Source organism: Urocampus carinirostris, chromosome 3 (assembly GCF_059441175.1).
Source record: "Urocampus carinirostris isolate Australia breed hairy pipefish chromosome 3, RoL_Ucar_1.0, whole genome shotgun sequence".
Lineage (NCBI taxonomy): Eukaryota > Metazoa > Chordata > Actinopteri > Syngnathiformes > Syngnathidae > Urocampus > Urocampus carinirostris.
This window is the reverse complement of record NC_142351.1, coordinates 52180238-52204408: the sequence shown is the minus strand read 5'-3', so window position 1 is coordinate 52204408 and position 24171 is coordinate 52180238. Positions and strand designations below refer to the sequence as shown.

Below are 24171 nucleotides of genomic sequence, written 5' to 3'. Positions count from 1 at the left end.
GCTTGTCAGGTTAATTGACCAGTCCAAATTGTCCCTGGGAGTGAATGAGCTGTCTGTCCCTGTGTGCCTTGCGATTGGCTGGCAACCAGTTCAGGGTGTCCCCTGCCCACTGCCCGAAGATAGCTGGGATGGCCTTCAGCACCCCCGCGACCCTACTGAGGATAAGCGGTGCAGATAATGGATGGATGGATGGTTGGCATGTATGTTATAAATGTTTCAAACAATTCTGTTTTAAAATAAACATCTACCGGCCAAGATTCCCAATTTAATTTTTTCAAAAGTTTAAATAAAAGCGTGTTTACTCTATTCGCAACCGTTTACTCCAGGAAACTTGTTGAAATCAGGAAACATACACCGATCGAGGGCCTGAAAATGGAAACTTAAATTCAAACATTTACTCCGTTACATTTAATTGAGTAAATTTAGGGAAATTTTGTACTTCTAGGAGTATTTTTGAATCCCTTTACTTTTACTTTGACTTGAGTAAGTTTGTGAAGAAATAAATCAGTACTTTTACTCAAATTAAAGTTAACTATGTAAATACGCTTCCGTCTTTATTATGACGCAGAACTCCGCCAGGCTCTACCATGTTTAACCAATCAAACGTAGCGGTATCGTCACGCGACCTCATTCAATATCAGCGGGGGAAATTATGTTTACGGATGAAACAGGTGGAACATTTTGCTTAGCAATAGCGATTATGAAAACACTCCTGTGCGGGGGCTTGCGTTTCGCGAACCTACTACGGTTTGGAGCAACGTAAATCATCCTGCCCTCCCAAACAGACTACGAGACTTGTCATGGATGGTGGCTCATGAGGTTCTCCCAGTCAGAGCCGTAATGCACCACCGAGGAATGTCAGCGACTTCGACATGCCCTCGACCAGGCTGTGGCGCCCAGGAGTTGGTGAGGCACCTTTTTTTGTGAGTGCAGCGCTGCCGAGGACTTGTGGACAATGGCCGACCAACTAGGAAAATTTTGGGACTGGCCAGCAGGGGAGGTCCCTGAAGCACAGTACATGCTTTACGGGGTGAGTCGGTCGTGGAGGTCACGGAACGACTTTGCCAGGGACTGGCTTACCCTCGCCGCCATCAAGGACGCCATCTGGACCTCCAGAAACCTGCTGGTATGGAGGTGCAGGCAGATCCCCCCCGTGGCTGTGTTCCAAATGGCTGCAGATACCATACAATCTGCGACCGGCGGGCCTAGGACGCAGCCATATAGAAGAATCGTCTGCACCCACCCGGAGGGGGGAACCGGAGCTACACTGTGGGGGTCCCGGCAGCAACAGCCTGGTTGTGGAAAGTAGAAGTAAGAAGGGAGAGGACCCACACAGAGGACTGGAGGATGCTGCTTGGGAGGGTGGGATGGCAGAGCTATGCCCTTGCACAATAGTATTGCCCTTTACACGTTGGTTAACTACTGCTAAAAGATAATAACTCTGAAATTGTTTAATTGATGTTGAAAATGTCAGGAAAAAGATGTTAAAACGTCATATTGTCAGATATAACAAAATTGTGAATATGCTTGTTTGCTGTTGAGTTTGTCGTGTTTGTTTTGCTGCTGTTGGTGTCGGTGGATTTGTTCAGACCAAAAACAATCGACTTTGGCCTGGACGGATCAATTGACACTAACAAAGATGTTATATAACGAAATTGTGAATATGCTTGATTGCTATTAAGATTTTCGAGAAGGGTTGTTCAAACCTCACATTGTGTTTGCTGTTAAACGTCATATTGAAATATAATATTGTGAATGTGCTTGACTGCTGTTGAGATTGTCAAGAGGGGTTGTTCAAACCTCACACTGTTTGTTTTCTGTTATTAGTGTCAATAAATTTGTTCAAAGCCCAAAAAAAAATCATGGCAAATTGCCTTCAACATCCTCATCATAAATACAGCTACCAAGAGCATCTTCCTCCTTATCGGAACATATCTTGACTTTACAGAAAGTATATGCTTAGACATGGAGGTTACAGTCTTTTTTGGCGCACATATTCTACTGGTCTTAATCTTACCATTTTTACTCCAGCGCAACTGGTGGCCATCAGAAAAATTCCATAAATAAGCCGCTTCACTGTATAAGCCGCAGGGCTGAACATTTGGGGGAAAAGTAGCGGCTTATAGTCCGGAATTTACGGTATATATATATATATATATATATATATATATATATAAAATCATAAACAATAAAGGAGATTGCTGGAAATGTGAATTTCCCTACAGGGATGAATAAAGTATTTATCTATCTAAAAAAAAACAAGAGGAGGAGCATTCCTGACTTCATATCAAAAGCATGTTCCTCTTAAAAGGGTGCAAAAAAAACAGCTACAATATGCAACGTCTCCTTTGTTCAAGTTCATGGGCTAGCTTGTTCTGCTTGCAGAGCCTGTTAAGATAAGTATTGGGGCTTTAAATGTGCTACTTGGTGCTACATGTGCTACATTTATTTATTTGATTTATACTATTTTGTTGTATTGCTTATTAAAGCACTTGAATTTGTGTTGATTATTTTAATCTACTTTTAAATACATTTTATTTTATTTTTTTGTCTATTGGATGAACTTTGATAATTTGATGATCTGATTGGTTGTTTAAAAAATCAATTAATACGATGTCCCGACAGTTACTCGGTACTCAGTAATTTTTTTCACCAAGTACTTTTTTCTCTTACTCAAGAAATCACTGCATCTGGATGACTACTTTTACTTCTACTTGAGCAATATAATTCTGAAGTAACAGTACTTTTACTTCAGTACATTTTTTGGCTACTCTATCCAACTCTGGGGAAACTACTGCTGGGTTTTCCAAGCGAAAACCCCATCAAGCATCTGGTCTTTGGTGATAATGGGATGTTTCATATTTAACATTAACTGATTGAATTCTTTCTTTCCCCATAACAGGCTAGTAGAAGAGGGCTGTACAAATAGTTTTGGGCTATGTAGTTGTCGCTTCCTTTTGATTGACTTTTAAACAATGGAAAGGTTATCAAACTATGCAATGGGGAAAATACCTTGCACGTCATTTCCAAAACGCGGAAGATTCAAAAGCGAAGTTGCACTCTCCCACCTGGTGGATACTTGCCATTATTGCACATTACTGCAAATGGCTTCAAGCTTTTAAATCAGGGGTGCCAATTCAAATGGACAGAGGGGAAAAGAAAACATTTGACTGCAAGCTGAGGGCCGGACCGATCAAATTTTGATTTTCTTTTTTCATGTGAGTCTTGTGAACCTATTATATGAGATCCAGTACAATCCGTTAAATAAAACAATATGTTCTTACTGCTCTATCAGTAATTTTTCGATTCATAAAACACAAGGACACTTTGTTTGTAGAAAAATCCCCATAACGTGACATTATTCATGCGCCATCAGAAACCTATACTTTATATTTTAGCAAAAGAGGGTGAAAGGTACTTCAAATTAATAATAATATCCCAATTTTTCTATCAAGTTGAATCCAACTGAAATATTTTTAATCTAATTAGATTGAAAACAACCAAAAAGTGTAAAAATCTACTAACCATAAATAACACTTTCTCGGCACTCATCTCCGAGACGGAAGTGGAGACGCTGACAACGTCTTGTATGATAAATAAACTAATACTCCACAAAATCCAAGGAAGTCACACTTCAGGAGGGCAAGCACAGCCCCAGCCCCACTCAACATAAATGGAGACTGTTTGGAGAGAGTCCAACCCTTCAAACTCGTGGGCGTGCACATTTCCAACGACCTCTCCTGGTCTGCCAACACCATGGCTGCGGTGGGGAAGGCCCAGCAGCGCGTCCACTTCCTAAGGGTTCTTGTGAGGAAAAACCTGGAACAGAGGTTGCTAGTGTCCTTCTACCATGCCAAAGTGTTCCGGCATTCTGTGTGGTATGCAGGCAGCACAGTAGCGAGGAATAGCATACAGAGTAACCAGCAGTAGGGACTATGCCCCCAGCTGACCCCCACTGCCGAACAGCCATACACAGGAAGAGACCACGTGTTTATTAAAAATTTGAAACCCCAAAGTGTTCATATGTAATGAAAAGATGAATTATTTCAATGTGTTTTATGTTCATGCCAGGAATTAGTTCACTGCGTCTTAAATGAAATGTTGCCCATGATAAACAATTGTAATTATCACAATTATAACCAGTTAGAGAACTTTATTTTGAAAAGCAGGAACTCACCAGTCACAGGACTCTCCTCCGTGACATGATCCCTTTGAAAAGCGCGCACACACAGCCTTCTCACCCTCTTCTCTTCCAGTGGCCCTCAAAAGTTCTCGAATGGGTAAGGCTTCGCAAACCTAGCTCGTGTAACAGAGTTGAAATTTGATTGTTTTGAGATTTTTTTGAATTCTCACCAAATCTGTGTTTTTGTTGCATTACTTTTAAAATTCTGGTACTGCATTCATTTGTTAAGCCATGGGCATGTGCGAGTGTCTTTTTCGTTTGGCACTTTATGGGCTTCTGCGCTTGCCATACCTTCAGTTCAATAACCTCGTGCTGAAAGTAAGCTGTGCCCAATATCTGTTTGGGTAAAAATGCATATTTTGCTCAATATAGGAGCTGATTTCACAAACTATTTTTTATATAAATGGATATAAGTTGTGCTAAATGATGCATAAAAAATCACTAATTAAAAGTAAAGCAATGTAGCTTGAAACGATGATTACTGTGATGCAACATGTTTCAATGCAACCACGCCACAATGTGTGGCATGTTGAGTGATGTCCCGTTTTTGTATTTTTGTTTCTATTAGACATATTCAGTCGTGCACAGACGCCCTGACTTCTTCGTATTGTTTTGTTTACTGAATGCAGGTAATAAACCAAGTGACTGGGAACCACTGTGTTGCGCATGATTGAGGGTCGTTACACTCGCCCGGGGACAGTGGCGGCCAACAAAGCAAAAAAACACAGCCTCGTCTCCCCAGCTAGGAAATATGGCAAAACAAAGCAATGGTTCTCCTTTTACCTATCCCTCAGCTGAGGAGTTTAACAAAAAAGATTGAGAGACTTGTCTGAGGAGGTGTTTTTTTGTTTTGTTTTTTGCTATGCGGCATTCTTATTCTTTAATGTGATTCAATTTTCCTTGTCATGTAAATAAATGTAGTTTGTTAATATTAAACACCCGCATCATTTATTTGTGTGTCTCTACTATTCTTCTGGACTGATCAATCATTATGCATATCAATGAACTGAAATTTCAATCACTTAAAGCTGAAATTAAAATATGTTTAGAGTACAGTAAGACATCGGTTATTGCGGTTAATGGGGACCAAAACCACCCGCGATAAGTGAAAATCCGCGAAGTAGCGGCGCACCTTCAAAAACAAAAAAAACAAAAAAAAAATTATTTTTTTTTTGGGGCGATTATTATTTTTTAGACCCGGTTAATGGGGAGCAAAACCACCCGCAAAAAGTGAAGATCTGCGAAGTAGCGACGCCCCTTCAAAAAAAAAAAAAATCTCATTTCATCTCATTATCTGCACCGCTTATCCTTATTAGGGTCGCGAGCAGGCCCCTAACCCGCGGCGCGGGTACTTTCGGGCGCGGTACGCACGACACCGCGACAAGCCGAGCGGTTCGGGTGCTCCGCGCGGAGGCCGGCCTGTAGTGCTAGGGTCGTCGGCCGAGGGGGATTCCCGCAAAAAGTGAAAATCTGCAAAGTAGCGACGCCCCTTCAAAAAAAAAAAGTTTTTTTTTTTTTTTTTTTTTACCATTACAGACCGCGAAGCTCTGAATCCGCAAACGTCGAACCGCGAAGTAGCAAGGTCCCACTGTATTGCTTCCTTCATTATAAATGCTAGATCGCATATGAGGCTTTCAAATTAATTCAGCTGGGATACCATGAGTACTACATATAATATATAATCTACCTTGTGAATTAGATTGTTTTTCAAATTACTGCTTCTAAATGTTATTGCACTTATTTTCATTGGTCTATTTTTTTCATTACATTATTATTGTAACTTGGGCCAGTTTTTCTATGCTCTACAATGTAACTATTTAAAATTTTTCCTATTTATCCTGATAGTTTTTTTTCTCTTTAAAGTCTTGTATTATCTTTATTACACGTTTTAGCCTGGGGTGCCATGTTTAAACTTGTTGCAAGCAATGTTTCACAAGGTTGATATCAATGACTCAAAGACAATTCTATTCTTTTCTATGGCTCCCTGTAGCAGCAAGATGACAGTCCATCATGTCTTCTCCCTTCAAGTAAAGATTATCCATCCATCTATTTCCTGTGCCTCCAAAGGTCACAGGGTCGCTGGAGCCATCCAAGTTGTCTTTGGGCAGTGGGCAGGGGTCACCCTGAACTGGTTGCCAGTCAGTCACAGGACACGCAGAGACAGACAACTCGCTCACTCATTCACACCAAGAGACAATTTGGACCGTCCAATTAACCTGACATGCATGTTTTTGGAATGCGGGAGGAAACCATCACAGGCACTGGGAGAACATGCAAACTCTTCACGGGGAGGTGGCTGGTATCGAACCCTGGACTTCTGCACCAAGGTTATGTGCGCTCGCCAGCCAACTGCAGGTACGACAGTGAAGTTCATGCTACGGAAAATAAATATGTTAATAAGTTTCTCGATCTACTGGTATTTAAAAACATACACGCTCTTCTGAAAGTCCATGAATATTTTCTTGTTATTCGAAACAAAATTGAGTTTTTACTATCTCCAGGCACTAAATCAGGGGTGTCAACTATACTCTTTCCCTCTTTCTTTCTTGCTATCTCTCTTTCTTTTTTCCTTTCTTTTTTCTTTCTGTTTCTCTCTCTCACTACTCACTTGCTACTCTCTCTCTCTCTCTCTCTCTCTCTCTCTCTCTCTCTCTCTCTCTCTCTTCTCTTTTTTATCTCTCTTATTCTTATTTTGTGGTCAAAATCATTATTCTGTCATATTGAAAAATGACTCCTATTTAAAGATATTTGTAAGCAAAAAGTAATGGGCAGGCAGGTGGAGGTGAGTGTTGTGTCATGATTGGCTGCAAATACTCCAAGTGGGCGGTGCCTTTTCGGCCACGCCAAAGCACTTGGTGCTGCAGCAAACTCCTGCGTGGGACCAAACCAACACACAAGCAGTGTCCATGTAAGTAAATAGCGGAGCTCACGTCCGTCTGATTTTGTCTGTACACTCTGCAGGTACATTTTCACACGCACTTTGTTGTTAGCTTTCCAATGTTTCCGTTTTGTGATGGCGTCTGATGCAGATTTTTTTATTCAAACCGTCTTCTCTCGTGGAGGGTGACGGAAATGGAAAACAGTTTACTCTTGAGGGCCACGCGGCAAATCATCTCAAATGTTGTCAATAGTTTGGAGAAACATGTAGTTGTTGCCTGTAAATCGTAGAAGCACAAGTGTCTCTTCCACATGTGTCAACGCGTGACCTTGCCCTACTTTTGCTTATCTATCAATACAGCAGCAACATCAACCAATATTGACTCTTAAGTCTTTTTTCAAACAGCATTTTGTAGCCCATTAAATGTGCTCTTAAAATGGATTTAAAAGCCTATCCTCTCACTCACACACTTTCAATCCATCCACTCGATTTATCCTTAGCAGTCGTTGCTGTGCTACAAACTGGTTTATTTTGTTGGTACGCGTATTTTGTTTTTGGCCACAAACTTAAGCTTCCAAAAGGTAACCAACCCACATTCAACTTTGGCTGCTTGAAAATTCAACTTAGCAGTGACTTGCCGTGAGGCACAGTCAGATTTATAAAAAACTGAACATACATATCATTTATAATTTGATTGACAAACCAAGAAACCAATATATAAATTATAGAATGGAAAACCATATATTTTCTGGTTTAACTTATAAATAAGGTCTATGCGTGCCTCCTTTCAAATAAAAAAACCATCAATAGATAACATGATGAAAAATGTCATGCATGAAAAGAAAATGTACTGGAAGACTTGACATGCTGTTAGCGTGTTAATACTAGCAGAAAATTCAATTGTTTGGGGCTGAGGTTTGTGCCAAATCAAACTCTTTGATCTCACTTTCGCCGTCTGCAGACGCTCAGCAGAGTAAAACGTTACACGCTAATTGTATTTATGATATTCGTAATATAATTTGAAAAGTCAGCAATTTTTAGGAAAATCCAGAAACTGTGAAGTTAACTTAGAAAAAAAGTTAACACTGGATGAAACCCTTTAATATATTTTTAATGTTATATTTTTTTATGATGACTATTGCGGCACATCCTCACTTGCCTTTCCTTACTGCATATCACTGCAACTTCTTAGTAACGGTAGTTTTCTTCTAGAAGAGCAGGAATTCTCCCTCGCACATGGCACTGATGTCATTGTTTGGTGTCCCGTTTTGACCAACATTTTAGAGCTGTTAAATGTAAACATTTTTTCAAAGAAAAATAAAATGGTGTGGCTGCATGTGTTTTCCCAAACAACTCTGATTTGATTGTTTGGCAAGTTGAAAATACCCAGCCCAAAACTCGTTGAGGCCCGGATCCTGAAAAGCAGACATGTGAAAATAATGTTGGCAATACCATCAACTCGATTTCAATTTCGCAGAGGATTGTTTACCACAGAAACGAGCTTTCAATAGCAATACAAAGTTTTTAATAGTGTTATGTTTTGTCTATTTTGGATATTATTTACAGTGACAGCACGGTCTTATCAGTTGCCTCTCAAATATTTGACTTTGGAAGTGCAAGGAAAAGGAAGGGGAGTGTCCTTCCTCTATCCGTTGGTGTCATAAGCCGGCTGCCACTTAGATGTCCACTCGAATTTTGACCAGCGGCAGCAAAAGGGACAGCAAGGCCTGGTGGATGAAGCTTAAAGCGGCCTTTTGTCTGCAAGGGCAAGCCCCTCCTCAATTCTTGGACTTATTTGCTGTCCGCTACGGAGCACCTCTATTTCTGATTTCCTCCTCCCCGGCTCGGTCCGCCCCCCTCAGGTTCCTCCCTCAGTGCCGCTTTCCTCCCTTGCTTCCTTCTTTCTTTGAGTGTGCAAGCGGTGGGCTAGGAAACCAGCCCTCAACTTTTGCTTGCTGTCGCATCTGGAGTGGCTTTGCGGCAGCACTTCCAGTCAACCGGCCGGCCCACGCTCAATCATACCAGCAGCTCGCCGGGTCTCCGGACCATCTCAGGTTTTTGAGTTCCTTGGCAAAAAGTCTTCTTTGCTACTTTTGATCTAGCACACCTTTCTCTGAATTGCTCTTTGTGTTTTTGTGCAGAGTAGTTTCCTGTCTCTGCCGTCCTTTTGACCTCCCCCCACCCTCTGCATGGCAAAGTTGCTTTCCCTGAAGTTGTGTTGGAAATTTCTCTACTCTCTGTAGTGTTGAGTTTTGCAAACCTTTCCCAATTGTTATTGTATTTGTCCTTGCGTGTCTGGAAAGTGGTGATTCATCACATCTGGAGGCTGTGGAGAAAAAGCTAGCTGGTGTTTCATCTCTATGTGTACCTTATTTGAAAATGAATTTTAGAACTTGCTGTCATTAGGTCAAGGATGTCAAACTCCGTTTGGCTCTGGCGTCGGTCCCACACTTTCTGTTCTCAAGCAGGCTGGATCAGTAAAAGAATGAAAACTCCAAATCTTTAGCTTTGTTTTTTAGTATTAAACTTTATCATTCTGCCTATGTTAGTAACCTACCCTTCATATTACAATGACAAATAAGAAGTGATCTTTTCTAAACACAACACAACACATTTATTCACGAACATTGGGCAGAAAAGTTTTTTGGCATTGAATGTGTTAATTGGTTTATTTTAACAGTTGATTGAATGCAGTTTATCACCTGAACCAACTCACCACGCTGTACAAATTCAATACTCTCCTCCAGTGGTCTGAGAGATAGCATTTGGTTAGCATTTATGAAAAAAAAAATGGAAAGAAATTACCGAGAGACTCGCTTCTTTTTGTACATACTCGGAAATTTATGGCGGGCCAGGTTAAGTCTTTCAATGGCCCAGATGGCCCGCGGCCCAGGCCTGTATTTTTTACATGCCTGCATTAGATGAACAAAGGTTCTGTGAACTGCCCAAGTTCCAGTAAAAGAAACGGTCACCAAAGTTGTCTTACCCCCCAAATATTTGTCAGGATAAAATTCAACTTGTACCAGTTAAAGGCAGCGTCTGATTTATTTTGTTGACAGATGAAGCGTTCGCAAGACTTTTTTTCAATTTTTAGTTTAAGAAAATTGGTTCTTGTGCTTAACAGGTTCAGGCAAGTGCAGTTTTTTTCCTTTCATTGTCTCACTAATTCGCTTCTCCTTTTGTAGGTAGCAGAATATTGGCGGGCTGGCTTTCAGAAACACCAGCAGAAACAGCAACCGCCTGAGCACCTCTGTCCTTCAAAGAAGTGAGTATAGCGAAGCGCCAAGCGGCGATCTAAGGCCCATTTCGCGATTTGTGAACCACCGGACACCGGAAGGTAGCCGACATGGAGGCCGACGAAGCACTTAAAGGGCAGGAAGGGGCGCCTGCATCGGTGCCTGACTCAGAAAGGCCGAGTGTTCCTCTCAATAACCTGAAGATGATTTTTGAGAAGGGGGAATCAGACCAGGTGAGTGGTGTCTAATCTTGCAAGCCAATTCTGCTCAGTCTAGTGCCCTCGCTTCTCCAGCTTTTGAAAACGAATCTACAACCTCGGCCTCAGGTTCTTTCTTGCATCGGAACATCAGCTCACGCTTTGTTTGAGCTCAATAAGGCTGCTTGTAGTCCCTGAGCCTCGCAGGCGTCATGCTCCTCATCACATGCTAGTTTTGCTTTTGCTGTCTTTCCCTCAGCTGACGGGTGGGGCGGCGGGCAAGCAGAGGGGCACAACATTTGGAAGTGGAGCATGACGGGGGACCCAAGGCCCCTTTAATCATGCGTGCCGGTCCATGCCTCAAGTTGTAACATTGAAAGACATCAGTTATTACCCTGTTAGCCAAATAGGAGGTACTTTTGCTCTTTTCTAAAAAAAAAATTTAAAGGGACATTGTTTATTATTTAGTGCTAATGGTGAAAAAAAACTTTGTTTATGAATGACAACAATATTGATTTGAATAAGAAAAAATACATGAAATATCATCTAAACGTGGATTTTGAAAATACTTTTTGGTCAAGAAATTAGTGTTTATTTTACATAGCATTATGCTCAACTAGAGGGAGCTGACATGATTGTCAGCCATCTAAGGGTAATTAAAAAAAACAAAAACAAAGTGTCAAAGACTGGCCGAGAAAAATTTGGTCACTTTTAAGTCTGGTTTGCTATCTCCCTTGTGCTTTTTTTGGTTGCACTTCACAATACAGCAACATCTTGGTCAAATAGTACACTGTGTTCGTTTCACTGAATTAGAAAAGATACCTAAAAAGAGAAAAATCATCTGCCATACTTGAACAATGCCAATCATTTTTCAGTAGTTAAGCACCACCACTTTAAAGATCATTGACCATTATCCATGACCCCAAAATAAGTTCTACCATAAGGATACAAAAAAACTATTCTTTCTCCAGGAAAAATAACTATTGAAATAAGAATAATTCTTATCTGAGGTCAGAAATAGTAAAAAAATAAAATTAAAAAAAAACACAAATTTTGACACTGAGTCGTAATGATTATCTTATTTTACTATTATAACAAGATAAACATTTGCATTTTCTGCCAATTTGGTAAGATTTGTACAGCTGTATTTATTATTGCAGTTCAGGTAAGACAGGTAGAATATTTAATGATGACATGGTAACATTAAGCAGTGAGGATTAGGGTATTTTTTTGGGGTGGGGGTGGGGGGTGTCTCAATGGGACTGGCCAGAGGGACGATGCAAAAAAAGACCCTCCGTACTTCCTTTCAAAAACCTGCCTGCCTCGTTACCGTTACTAACAAGCTAGTCAGGCAAGCATCCCCAAATGACAAAACTTAAAGGGACATTGTGTATAATTTATTGCCAATTAGTAGTAAAAAAAAAGTCAATTAAAACAGAATTATCATATAAACGTGCATTTATACAATTACTTGTGGGTAGAGAAATTTGCATTTTTTTTTTGCATATCATAAGCCACACATTAGGGGAACTGACATTATCCAAAAATTAAAAACCTTGCAAAAAGCAGGAGGAAAAATAGAAGATATTTTTTTTTCACTTTGAGTCTCAGTAGTCTGTATTCTTTCCTGCCTTTTTCTAGCACCCGTTTTCAGTTCCACGACATGATACAACGCCAACTAGTGGACAAATACTAGAGTGTCCTTTTAATGTTTGCGATTGATTCACTTTTGGTGATAAAGATGCCCAAGCCTCTGTAAAGTAAGAGTTAGCGTGGTGAATGGAGCCTCCTATAATTGTAATCTGGACAATATGTAATATCGACACAAGCACAAGGGGACTCATGAGGGCTGAACTGAACAAATTAGAAGCAGAAAATTGCATTGATAGTTGTATTGTGCGTTGCTAACTGTGTCATCCACAATGAATGAAGAACGGGACGTGCCGATTTGCTGACCGGTGGCACCGTCATTTGCTAAATTCAGCTAAGAATCCCTCATCGGTAAAAACTGGTATCTTTTCAGTAGATCTATTGGAGGACAGTAGAAGCTTTTGAAGTGTTGTTGGATGTGTTGTAAGATGGCTCATGCAAAACGTACAAAAAGCATAGTGGCAGGGTCTTCTGGGTCACATGACCACGCATCATGCACTCCGTCACTCCTTATTATGTCAACAAAGAGCCCGATCACTTGTCAGCGCCCAAGCAGTCTTTAAGCCATCACGCCGCATCATAAAGGACGTGTTACCAGCTGCTCAGTTGTGGCAACACGATGAGCGGTGCTCAAAGTTTGAGCCTCAAACCTGACCCACGCAAACTCGCAGAAGGGCTGTTTTTGGGCATCACGCACAGTGAGTATGGACTTCGTTTCCTCCAAGGCCAAATCTTAGATGGATCATGTTGGGGAAAGAATACACCCAAAACTTTTTGTAGTCACACAGATTTTCTGTAGGAGGAATTAATGAACCAAAGAGGTTTGTGTTCACGAGTGAGAACAACTTGCAATTGGTCCAGCTGAAATCTTTACGCAAATCCCTGAGCGAAGATTCGCCGCCCTGAGGAATGTTGGCCTGTCCACTCATGTGACTTATTTTTTTTTTTTTATCTTTGGATCAGGAATGTTTTGCGATTGAGTTGAGCAGCCTGCTCAGACATGAACTACGGATCAGCTCAGAATGAAAAAAACAAAAAACAAGCTGTTTTTTTATTGTTGATTTGAAACCTTTAAAGGCCTTTAGCTTTTCTAGAATCACGGCTGGATAAGCTGTCCTGATGGTGGCGAAATGAACTGAATCAAAAATGTGAAGATGAACTCGGGAGCTCGTTTGTTGATTTGTTTTTTTGCTTGTGGTCGACTGGACATTGTCGGAAGTAAAACCAAGGAACGCAAAACGTCATTAGCTCATGCCCGAAAATCAAGCTAGTCTGCCTCCCACGTGAACACAACACGTCCCAGAACACTCAAAAGTGGATTGTTTTTGTTACCGATACTGTAATTCAAAGTGTCAATGACCTCATCAGATGAGCATTTAAAGTAAATGTACGTAGTGTAGGGTTAAATGTAATGATTCAAAGCAATGTTTTTTTGGTGGACTTTTGTGTGAACCTGGGCCAACAACACGTAACTTGTGAGATTTATTTTGCTTTTAAAGAGTGAATTACACTAAAAATTAAATAGGGTCATAATTCCAGCGCTGTTGACATTCCCGGGGAAAAATACGCACATAAGTCAAACTAAATCAGCAAATGGCATTTGGCTTTCTTCCACTCGGATGATGCACTAGAACAAGCTTGTAAACAGTGTGTTTTATTGCATAGCTTAGCGATTATTAAAGGCTGAAGCGGCGAGAGAGAAACCAATAGCCAAAAGGTGAGAACAGAGGAGCTTGCCATCGGCTGTGCCCTTTTTCCACAGCAGTGATGTCATGCTGTTTGCTCATGACATCATCTGATTATCAACCTCATCAAAGCTCACCTCGTTACTTTTGTCAGCAACCCCCCTCGCCCAGTTTACTTTTGGGTCACCCTTAAATCCTGCCGCCTCCCTCTGATGCTTACCTAAATATGAACCCCCCATTTCCTGTCTTTGTCAGGCCTGGAAAGAGAAGCGGCCTTCGCTTGAAGGGCTTGTCTCTAAGCTGCCACGGGACCTCGCTAATGAAAGAACAAATTTGATAACTTCCCCCTCCCTGAATGTTCCTCACACTGGACGTTTATTTGGTTTGCTTTTCCTTTTGATTATGAGGCTCTTGTGACTGTTTATTTTTTGTTTGGAAGCCATTATATTGCTGCATTTTCCCCCCAAGATGTCAATAAGCATTTGCTTGCAGTCCTGTTAAATCAGCAAGCTAGTCAACATTTTGCGTAGCCTTAAGAACAAATATAAAGACGTTACATAAAAGTACAGCAAAAAAACAAAAAACAAGTGCAAGTGAAGGGGAAGATGATGTCAGGCAAAGACAATCTTGTTTAAACACCTTTTAGTGGGGTTGTGGTTAGGGCACAGCCAATTTTGTTTAAGAGGGCCGATTTTGATTTTGTAAGGGGAGAACCATTTCTACTGCTTACATCGGACTGATTATGTCGACCATGCACATTTTTACAAAAATTCATGCATGCAGTGAATTCAGTTTCAGCCAAGTCAGAGTCAAGTGACTTTTGCTCCTGTTTGGTATAATAAAATCCTCATTCAACGCCTGTGGCTGAACATCTTCCAAGCAAACTCCCTCTGCTTTTTTCCTGGACCCCCACCCTTACCACCCAGCCGCACCTGCTCCCCTGCCCCCTGAGCCTCTGCCACAGAGGACCCCCTTCACTGTGTCAGTCTGGGCTGGAGCGCTCAGTCTTTGTCCGGACCCGAACACAGCTTTGCCAAAAGGGCTGCATTGCCTTCAAAATAAACTCAGCGGACATTTCTTTTCTGTGCAAGAACTTCGAAGAGGTACGCCTTATTGGTGTAGCAGCTACATGCTGGCTTTTAATTCTATTTCAAGATTTCTGATTTGTAATTATAGGGATGAAAGTGGCTCTGATGGGGCAAAGTTTGTAAATACCTTTTTGGGCTCAACCAAAGTTTGCTTTTGGCCTTTGCTGTGTTTTGGAGAAGGCTGGCTGAAGATTAAGCTAAAGCGTTGAGCAATGGAGCGCCGCTGCACGGGAGCTTTAATGGCATCAAGATTAGTGGCAGCTTCTTTGTCTGGTCCGTTGCGCTGATCCAGCCTCCGGAGTGAAGGCGTGCGTGTTTACATGGGAGGGGCCACATGTTGACACCCCCTCCTCGTGTGTCTGGGACCTCCTGCCCCCAACATCTGTCGCTGCCTCCATAAGCTGCCCCCTTGGGCTCTGTCACAGAATCCCAAACATAATCGGGACATCTTTTAGATTCAAAAGGTCTGCCTTGCTTTGGTGTCTTGGGTTTAAGTGCTGAAGTTTGACTGGGCGCTTGTGTAGCCAATAAAGACCGGAGCCACGTTTTGGGGTCCTTTTAATAAGGCAGGCAGCAGACTTCTGGGAAAGATGTCTTTTCTTTTGTTCCGGAAGAATGATCCGACAGAACAAGGACAGCTTCGGTTTGGGGGAAGAGGCCAGGAAAACCAATGTCACGTAAAGGTATCTCTGCAGATAGGTTGTTGTGGTTTATGTGTGTGAAGATGGACAGCATGTTGATGAGGGGGACTTCCAGAGCCAGACAAACTAGAGCGAGTGGTGAAACTCTGGCTCAAACTTATTCTGTTCCTAATAAGGAGATTTTCAGTTGTAAAAGGTTTGATGAAGAGTATACGGAGTGGCAATGGGCTTTGATGCCTCAAAAAAAACAGTATTTGGAAGAACATCCTGACAAAGTGGGGAGGGTTTTACTGAAAATGTAAATGAGCGGGTCACCTGTGCTTTAAATTGCCAAACGGGGCTAACAGGTGAAATTTGATTTGCCGTCCATTGCTAATTGAAATCTTTTGTTTGTGGACAAAGGAATCAGAAACTTTCAAGCACGTCGGTCATTTGGATTCAAATGTGGTCCTGTGTTTTTTCAAGTGCTTGTCAGACGGCTTGTCTGTTGCCTCCTCTGATCTCATTAAGGGGATTTAAGTGGCAGGGAGACACATTTGCGCGCAGCTACACACAAAGACACACACAGACATACACTACAGAGCGTCTTTCTATTGGGATTTGTCTGACAAACGTTAATTGCACATGTTGAGGCACAACGAGCGCCTGCAATGCAGGACGACAGCCTTTCTAGCAGATTTTTGCTCTCAGGGTTATGTTTCATTGCCTCCTATTTTCTTTTCCTGCTGTTTTCTCTGCAGGTGTCCCAAGAGCAGTCGAGCACAGAAAACGTTGATACGGCCGGCATGGAACCGCTTGTGGCGGGTATGTAACAACTCCAACTCCTGCCCAATCTTAGCCTGACCAACATGTTGCCTGGCAAACACAGCACGAGTAGTCTTGACGTAGCACCACTAGTGCAGTGTGACATTTTCAAAAATCAGTCGGTTGACATCAGGGACGCTTCGCAAACTCCACGATAGCATTTTAGCATGTCCATCTTTCAATATGAAACTGCACTACAACAACCTTGAGTTTTTTTGCTGATGAAACATGGGAAGATTCTACCCTCACAGTGCTCACAACACAGTACAGAGTAATAAAGAAATCAATTGTTTACAATTGATTTCGAATTCAGACCTTGGCTGCTCTTTAAACCTAACTATTATGCTCGTAAAAAAAAATCTACAATTAAGGTCCTAATCTTTTAAGTTGACCGTCTATACCCGTATTGTCCATACTGACCTTTTCCCCCCCCGTTTTTGGGACCCTTTTTTAGCAGAGCATTTACTTTTTCATAATGCTGTGCTGCTCCGGCCAAAATGTTGACAGTCTTGTCCCTTATCGCCAGCTTCTTGTCCCGGCTTACCAACAAGCACCACATGTGCTGTGCTCTTCGCCCAATGTAGTACCGGATACAGTCCTTGAGGAAAGGGTCTCCAACATGGTGCCCGCTGGCCCATGGTAGCTCTCTAAGAGTCCCTGAGTAGCCCATAGATGGGTTCTGAAAATAGCTCACCAGTGATGGGTCATTGCAATTTTTAGTAAATTTGATTTCTAACTGACATGTTTTAGTGGTTGACGTAACCTCTTGTAACTCCAACCTGATATTGACATAATAACAACATAGTAATTACAAAAGTTTTAGAGAAATGTTTATAAAAATGGTAGCCCTTTGGGTCAATCAGTTACAGAAAATAGCTCTCACCTCTAAAAAGGTTGGTGACCCCTGCTGTAACAGTATTCTAAAGTATAGTATTACAGAATTACATTTTGTACCTATGATTCCCCAAAAGTGGTGCAATTTTTGAGGTGCATATGTACTCTCCAGAGAGTCTGATGATCCAAAGTAAGTAAAAGGTTATGGCGGTCTGGTTTAATACATGTTTACACAGTGAAACTTTAATGTGGGTTGTAAGTTAAGAGTACAAGGCAGTGCGTGTTTTTGTTGTTTGATTTTTTTAGTGGCAAGTCTCATGATCTATTGATTAAACACGATGGCTTTACTGGTTCCCCTTGTCTTTTACGGACAGCATAACAAAAAAATCGTTAAAAAATTTAAATTTTTCTTGAACTAAAAATGTATAAATATATATAATTTTCATTAAAGACTGAGGTCACTTTGCATTATTTTCTTGGTGCCTAACCAATAATAAAAGATGTGCATAGATGTACAAATGCAATTTGTCTAGATAATAAAGGGACTCTATTTTTACAGTTCAGATATTAAGATCAGGGATGACTTGACATAAATCCATCTTAAAAATAAACACTTGTGGTGTCGATCCACTCCTTGACAAAATGCCTGTCAAATGCAGTCAAAGAAGCAGTGCCTCTTTAAACCTTTAGGCTCTGTCTTGTGTTTGTAGATGGAAGCCTGGCAGAGTCAACTCCCCTACGAGACAGGATGGCCCTGTACCAAGCGGCCATCTCCAAACAGGATACCACCCCGCTCAATGTGAGTAAGATAAAAAAAAAAACAGAAGAAAAAAAGTCTGCTAACCTGAGTTATTTCTGACCATCAGACTGACTTACAAGAAACGTTTGGTGGCAGACAGAAGGAGAATGTCCCACCATTTTCCTTGGACATGGTGGGTGAGGCCAGTCTGATTGGATTTTTCCCTTTTGGACCAAAACACAAAACAAATTATTTTTCTCTTTTTGAAATCAGAGCCCCGAGAATGACCCGCCAAGCAACAGAAAAACTTTGAGTGCTGAAAACAATGGTAAAGTATCTCTGCCCAAATTGTGCTGGAATGGAATGAATGGTGGCCTCTTCTTTTAGAAGTTGAAAATTAATGTTGCTTTACAGACACACAAACGGTTTCTTAACACGACTCCTTGGAACAGTCTGGGGCGGAGCTCACAGCAGTTTTTTCTTTGCTTTATGTGAGAGTTTGTGTCTATGTCCTGGAATGCTGTTTTCTGATGAGCAACACACAAATGACCGCGGATCATCATTCTTAGAGCACACCGGGGGGAAAAATTACTCTGTAGGCAGAACATTTTACTTGTTTTAAGTTTAAATGCATAAATTAATTTTCTAGTAAAGAAATCTATACTTGAATGCATGCTTAAAATGCTCTCATACAGCAAATGTTTTTTGTTTAAGGATTTTTATTTAATCTATGAAGTTAAGCTTTATTTCAGAGAATTATTCTTTATCTTTAGCTGAAGGTTTCTAAACAATGTGTTTGTGTCGAGTGCACAAAGAAGGAAGTTTTATTAGTCTGTCTGGGTCTACCCATTGCAAAAACAACAAAAAAACAGCAGGAAGGCTCACGTATTTCTGTTTGGTGCGGGATGCTGTGCTGCATACAAGAAAAATCATAAAACATTCTGAAGACATGTGCAGCCGTAAGCTTGATTGCCTCTGCAAGTTCTGGCTCTCTCTCAATCAGATCAGGACACGTGCACCTTGCATGAAACGCCAGCAGCAACATTTTGCCTACTTTGCGTCAAATCTAGAAATGGGAAAGCAGCAAAACAATCTACACAAGGCAAATGTAAAGGCCATTCTACAATTGTTTTGGCTAGGGTAAAATGCTTATTTTGGGAGGTTCATTTCCAGTCCAATTTTGTGAGTTACTTCGGAAAATTTCCAAAGTGAGGCTTTGTTACGAAACTCTATGAATCACCAACTGCTGGTGCGAAAGCACTCTGCTGAATTCATTTAGCAAGAATGAGTGTTAATGATCTGTGCTGGAACTGGAAGCGCTTCCTTCCCTCGGGCAAATTCTGAGCCTGTTTGGTTGCAAAAGCCCACATTAAATATTTGCGTTAATGTTGTATTTTTATCTTAATATTTGTCCTATTGTTTTATGTGTACATAAATATGGTTTCTTAGTTTCTATTTTTACGCTGTGAACTGTGTGGACAGCAAAGTAAGAATGTCATTCTGCAAGGAAATGTGGTTATTTACTATGACAATAAACACTTTGAATTTGAATTTAACTTGTGTTAATTTTCTGCCACAGGTCCTGGAGCTGGCAATTCCATGTCTTGTTCTCCAGCCAAAACTCCAAGGGTTAGAATAATACTCTTGCACACTCAACTGTAAACACCAAAACACCTCTCACACTTACGCTTTGGGTTCCATGGACAGAATTTCCATCTGCCGGTGCGAGAAGTATGTGTGTCGTGCCAGAAGACTGTGTATCCTCTGGAGAGGCTGGTGGCCAATCAGCAAGTTTTCCACAGCGCCTGTTTCCGCTGTTGTCACTGCAACACCAAACTCAGGTGAGCAATTATTAAGCAATTGGCATAAATATTTTGCATGATTGAAAATAAAACAACAAGAAGTGGTGTGGCAGGTATTGTGTCTCATGCCAAGGCAGGCCAATCAAAGATGCAAAAGTGTAAAATCAACCTCACAGTGCTTCAGATAAAGGAGAGTTGATCACAACTAGAGGTTAACTTAAGGAAAACCAGTCAATTAATTGGGCCCACCTATCCAGCAGAGGGCAATAGAGAGCTATCATATTTCACACAAATTGCATATCTCATTCTTTTACAACAGAACTGCCAGTCTGCAATGACATTTGACCTTTTCAAGGTCAAAAAAAGGGGCCTGTAACGCCAAAATCGTCCATGCCCCACTGAGTCATGGTGTGTAAAGCTTGTAACCGTTTTTTTGTGTGTAAATAACATGACAGAAGCGTTGATAGGTTTATAATTAACACCAAAAAAAAGTTGAGAAAACATCGATGCACCTTGAACTTGCAAGTAGAACGTGAGAGGACTAAAACCCTAAGGATGCAAAAATTCAAACTTTTCAGGTCCTGCCCTTAGCCCTCTCTTTTAATTAAATCTGCTAGTGTACCAAATGCAAATCAGCCACTAGAAGGTGTAAAGATTAAAGAACAGTAACATGATTGGACAATTGTGACAATTATGTAAACAATGCATAATAGTCAAAATAACAGAGTACAGTGCGCAATAGTAGACAGAACAATGAACAACCTTGGCATCTTAAACAATCTCCTTTGGAGTTTTCAAATAGTAAAAACAGAAACAAGTTCATTATTGTAAACAAGCAAAATAAAAACAATTCTCAAAAACATCCAATTATTTACTTATCAAGAGTAAAAAAATCAAGAAAGAGGTAGAAAAGTATTACGGATATTGTATCACTGCCAGTTAAAAAAAAACACTTAGAAAATCGGTTTTGAAAGTGCTTAAAATGGGCTTGAATAAGGCTGTGAAAAGGGTGAACAAACCCTGAGGAATTGTAATCATTCATAAAACGAGCAATCGGTTGAGGTTGACGGGTATGAATATCTCTTGTGTTCGCATCAAATTGCCGTTACGCTTCTGTTTGTCCAGTTTGCTCAACTACGCTTCCCTGCACAACAACGTGTATTGCAAGCCGCACTTCAGCCAGCTCTTCAAGGCCAAGGGCAACTACGACGAGGGCTTCGGCCACCGGCCCCATAAGGAATTGTGGGAGAGCAAAACCGATGCGTGCGAGACCGGCGCAGCGCCTTCAACAGCCGCATTGTTGAAGGTCTCTGAGAGCCCGCCTACCCTCAACTCCGACGACCTTACTAGCCCGAGCGTTGAAGAGTCCCCTCTCGCCAAGGTCAATGTTCTGACAGCCACCATGGAGGCTATGGGACAAGGAACCCCAGAGAGGAACGAAAAGCCAGCCGAAGCCCGCCGGCTAAAAATCTCCTGGCCGCCTCTACCGGATGTGGACGCCGGTCACGGCGGCTACATCAGCGGCAAGCCTGTGCGAGGAAGGTGGCCCTTGGAGGAAGACGAGGAGAACCAGGACCGTCCCTCATCCTCACCGCCTGAACAAACCAGAGGAGCTCCTTGCATGCGGCGGAGCCCTTCGATGATGGAGCGCCTTTTGGCTTTTACACCGGCGAGTCAGATCCTCGTTGAACCGGCCAAGCAGCAGCGGTCCTTGCCAGAAAACCATGTGCCCGTTGAGGAGAGCTGCCTGGATGTCAACAAAAGTTTCGAGGACGAGGGTCAAGACCTGGATGAGGGTCAAGACTTTCAGGAAAAGGGAGGAGAGGACCCTGGATCAGAACTGGCTCAGCCACTGGATAACCAAGAGGAGGAAGAAGAAAAATCTGATGACCACCAGGAGGAAGATGCAGAGGCCAGCAACTCACCGCAGGATATCGGATACTGGGAGGGCGAGGAGGCCGACGAGCAACCGAATCCCGAGAGGCTTACCGTGGAGCAAATCATCAAGCGAAATCGTGTCTACGATGAAGAAGATTACTAAATCTGGAACGCAACTGTGCCTCTTTTCTACCTTCAAAGCCATTCTTCTTTTGAAGTTAAACTTTCTCCCACCTTCATAATTTTCCACCCGAAGGCTCAAATGTATTTGACGCTAGCTAACTTTCTAACTGGAATTTGAACGTTTTGCAACTGCATTTTGCTCCTTCTGTAAATGGGAGCAATAAAATGGAAAGAAAAACACACAAATTAAACACCTTAAAGGGACATTGTGTATTATTTAGTTGGTTAAAAAAATAAGATTCCTAAAAAATATAATATTGATTTAAATTATAAGCAAAAATAAATTTGAGAGGTGAGCTGCATCGTTTGTTGTGTGCTTAAAGTTGAAAGTTAAATCTTTATTAAGTGTGTGCTAGCAATGCCCAACTGAGTTCAAAGACTGCTTATGTTTTATATTCCACCCAACATATCGACTTTTATTTTTTAGCAAAGCTGTTCTGAGCAGAACACATTCGGTAGGAGGGGGGGGAATGGTAGGCTGGACATCGATGTCATCGAGTTTTCTGTTTCTACCCGTTTGTGTAGCATGAAAATGGTGGAAGTAAGAAGAGGCATGCTTCAGGTAGAGTCCAAACCCCAAGAAAGATGGAAAAAAATATTCAAGCTTGTCTAAGAAATGCGCATAATGAATGAGCTGACAGGGGTTGCAATGATGAGACAAGCCAGGAGATTGTGGCCACGAGTAAATAAAAGGTCCAAATTCTGTCCAGCTCCTATTATTTCTTAGGTCACGAGATTAGCATTTATTTGACATAACTTAGAGGATGCTGACATAATTGTCCGCCATCTTGCTGCTATGGGTATCCAAAAACCTTGTGAAAGGTTTGGCAAAAAATTAAAAGAAAAATGGTCTAAATTGGTCACCTAGTCTTCACAGTTTCTATTCTTCCTTATGGTTTACAGCACTCGTTTTTGGTTGACACAATGTCGTGGTTAAATACTACACAGTGTCCTTTTAAACAATTTTACCATTTTCAGGAACTTGATTTTTGCCATAATTTGTGTTTACCTTGGAAAATCGCAACTGGATCATCTGCTTCTGTTTTGAAGGCCACTGCTTGCTATTTAAATAAATTGTCTACAAAATTACTGTGTTTTTGTTGTAAAGGTAATTGTCCGTAGTTACATTTACAGAATTAAAAAAAAAAATGTTTCTTACAAGTTTTTAAGGCCACAGGTGTTACTCTTTAATTGCCTTTCCCCCGCCCCTGTATTCATACAAATTCAAGGTTAGAAATAATTAAAAATCAACATCTTTATAATGCATTATTGCCATAAAAAGTGTTTGCTCCTCTCCTGATTTGTTTTTGTGTTTTTCGCTCACTTATCACTCACAAAGGTTTCAGATTGCCAACCAATTTTATTATCACACAGACACCCCAAGGAAATAAAAAATGTGGTTTTGAAAAATTGATTTCATTTATCAGGTCAAAAAAAATTAAACTGTTGTGGAGAAATTTGCTTTAAATTTATATGGTTCCGAATCTAATTCGGTGGTTACCTACTTGGCCAGCAGGTAGTGCTAACGGTTTCCCGCCAGGGTTGGGTAGGGTTACTTTAACTGGATTATTCTCAATTACCGGTACTTTTGGATTACTCCAATACCAAACATGCTAATAAAAGACAAAAGAAACTAAATATGAATAAAATGACTGCATTCTGTGCACGCTTGGGGAGTAACGGAACACATGGAACGGCAAAAATGATGTTGGCAAGCTGTTTGGATTTATTTTCATTTTGTTTCTTTCGCATTTGATGTTCGTTTTGCCGGAGATCAAAGCCAGTAGAGAAAGCTTACCACGTGTTGCGAGTCATTTGATTCATATTTACTTTTTGTCTTTTATTAGCATATTTGGTATTGGAGTCATCCAAAAGTAATTGAAAGTAATCCAGTTAAAGTAACCCTACCCAACCCTGTTTACCGCACAAACTAATGCAGAGAGAGTGGGAAAGGTGAGATGGCACAACATTCATTTGGACAGGTAACTTAAAATTAGTTTTACCTGGTTATATCAGTATCAGAAATTATTTCCCCCCCATTTTATTAACACTCCACTTATTGAAACATAAATATTTTGTTTGTTTGTTGTACATGATTCAATTGTTTGTTTGTTTGTACATGATTCAGATTGAATCGTTTCTTGTACATGATTCAATTGTTTGTTTGTTTGTACATGATTCAAATTGAATCGTTTCTCCGGCGCCGTCACGAATGGCAGCCACTCCAGCAGCTCCCGTGTTATTTTCGATTGTTCTCAGTTATTTTCGATTGTTCTCAGCTTAGGGATGCTGCTGGAAAAGTGAATTTCCCTTCGGGGATGAATAAAGTATCTATCTATCTATCTATCTATCTAATTCCAAATCACCTCATAT

General features: G+C 41.1%; 1 protein-coding gene across 7 annotated transcripts; it reads left to right on the top strand.

Moving 5' to 3' along the window:
* The first annotated feature begins 7021 nt into the window (after positions 1–7021).
* On the top strand, positions 7022–22884 carry LOC148370049 (LIM domain and actin-binding protein 1-like). Of its 7 annotated transcripts, none has more exons than XM_088332360.1 (9): positions 7022–7091; positions 10247–10530; positions 16299–16362; positions 17907–17995; positions 18063–18128; positions 18209–18263; positions 19515–19564; positions 19643–19776; positions 20863–22884. In XM_088332360.1, the coding sequence occupies exons 2-9, from the start codon at positions 10408–10410 to the stop codon at positions 21776–21778; spliced, it is 1497 nt and encodes a 498-aa protein (XP_088188486.1). In that variant the 5' UTR covers positions 7022–7091; positions 10247–10407; the 3' UTR covers positions 21779–22884. The 7 variants fall into 7 exon arrangements, with proteins under 7 accessions (XP_088188486.1, XP_088188485.1, XP_088188491.1 ...); XM_088332359.1 differs by lacking the exon at positions 7022–7091 and adding an exon at positions 8953–9115; XM_088332365.1 differs by lacking the exon at positions 7022–7091 and adding an exon at positions 8954–9115 and having other exon boundaries at positions 10247–10326.
* Positions 22885–24171: the final 1287 nt, after the last annotated feature.

Bases quoted from the DNA above. Each gene is read 5' to 3' on its own strand.
- LOC148370049 (XM_088332360.1), top strand. From the start codon at position 10,408: ATGGAGGCCGACGAAGCACTTAAAGGGCAGGAAGGGGCGCCTGCATCG. The intron at 16,363-17,906 runs GTATGTAACAAC...TTGTGTTTGTAG, and splicing joins CATGGAACCGCTTGTGGCGG to ATGGAAGCCTGGCAGAGTCA. The intron at 19,565-19,642 runs GTTAGAATAATA...TTCCATGGACAG, and splicing joins CTCCAGCCAAAACTCCAAGG to AATTTCCATCTGCCGGTGCG.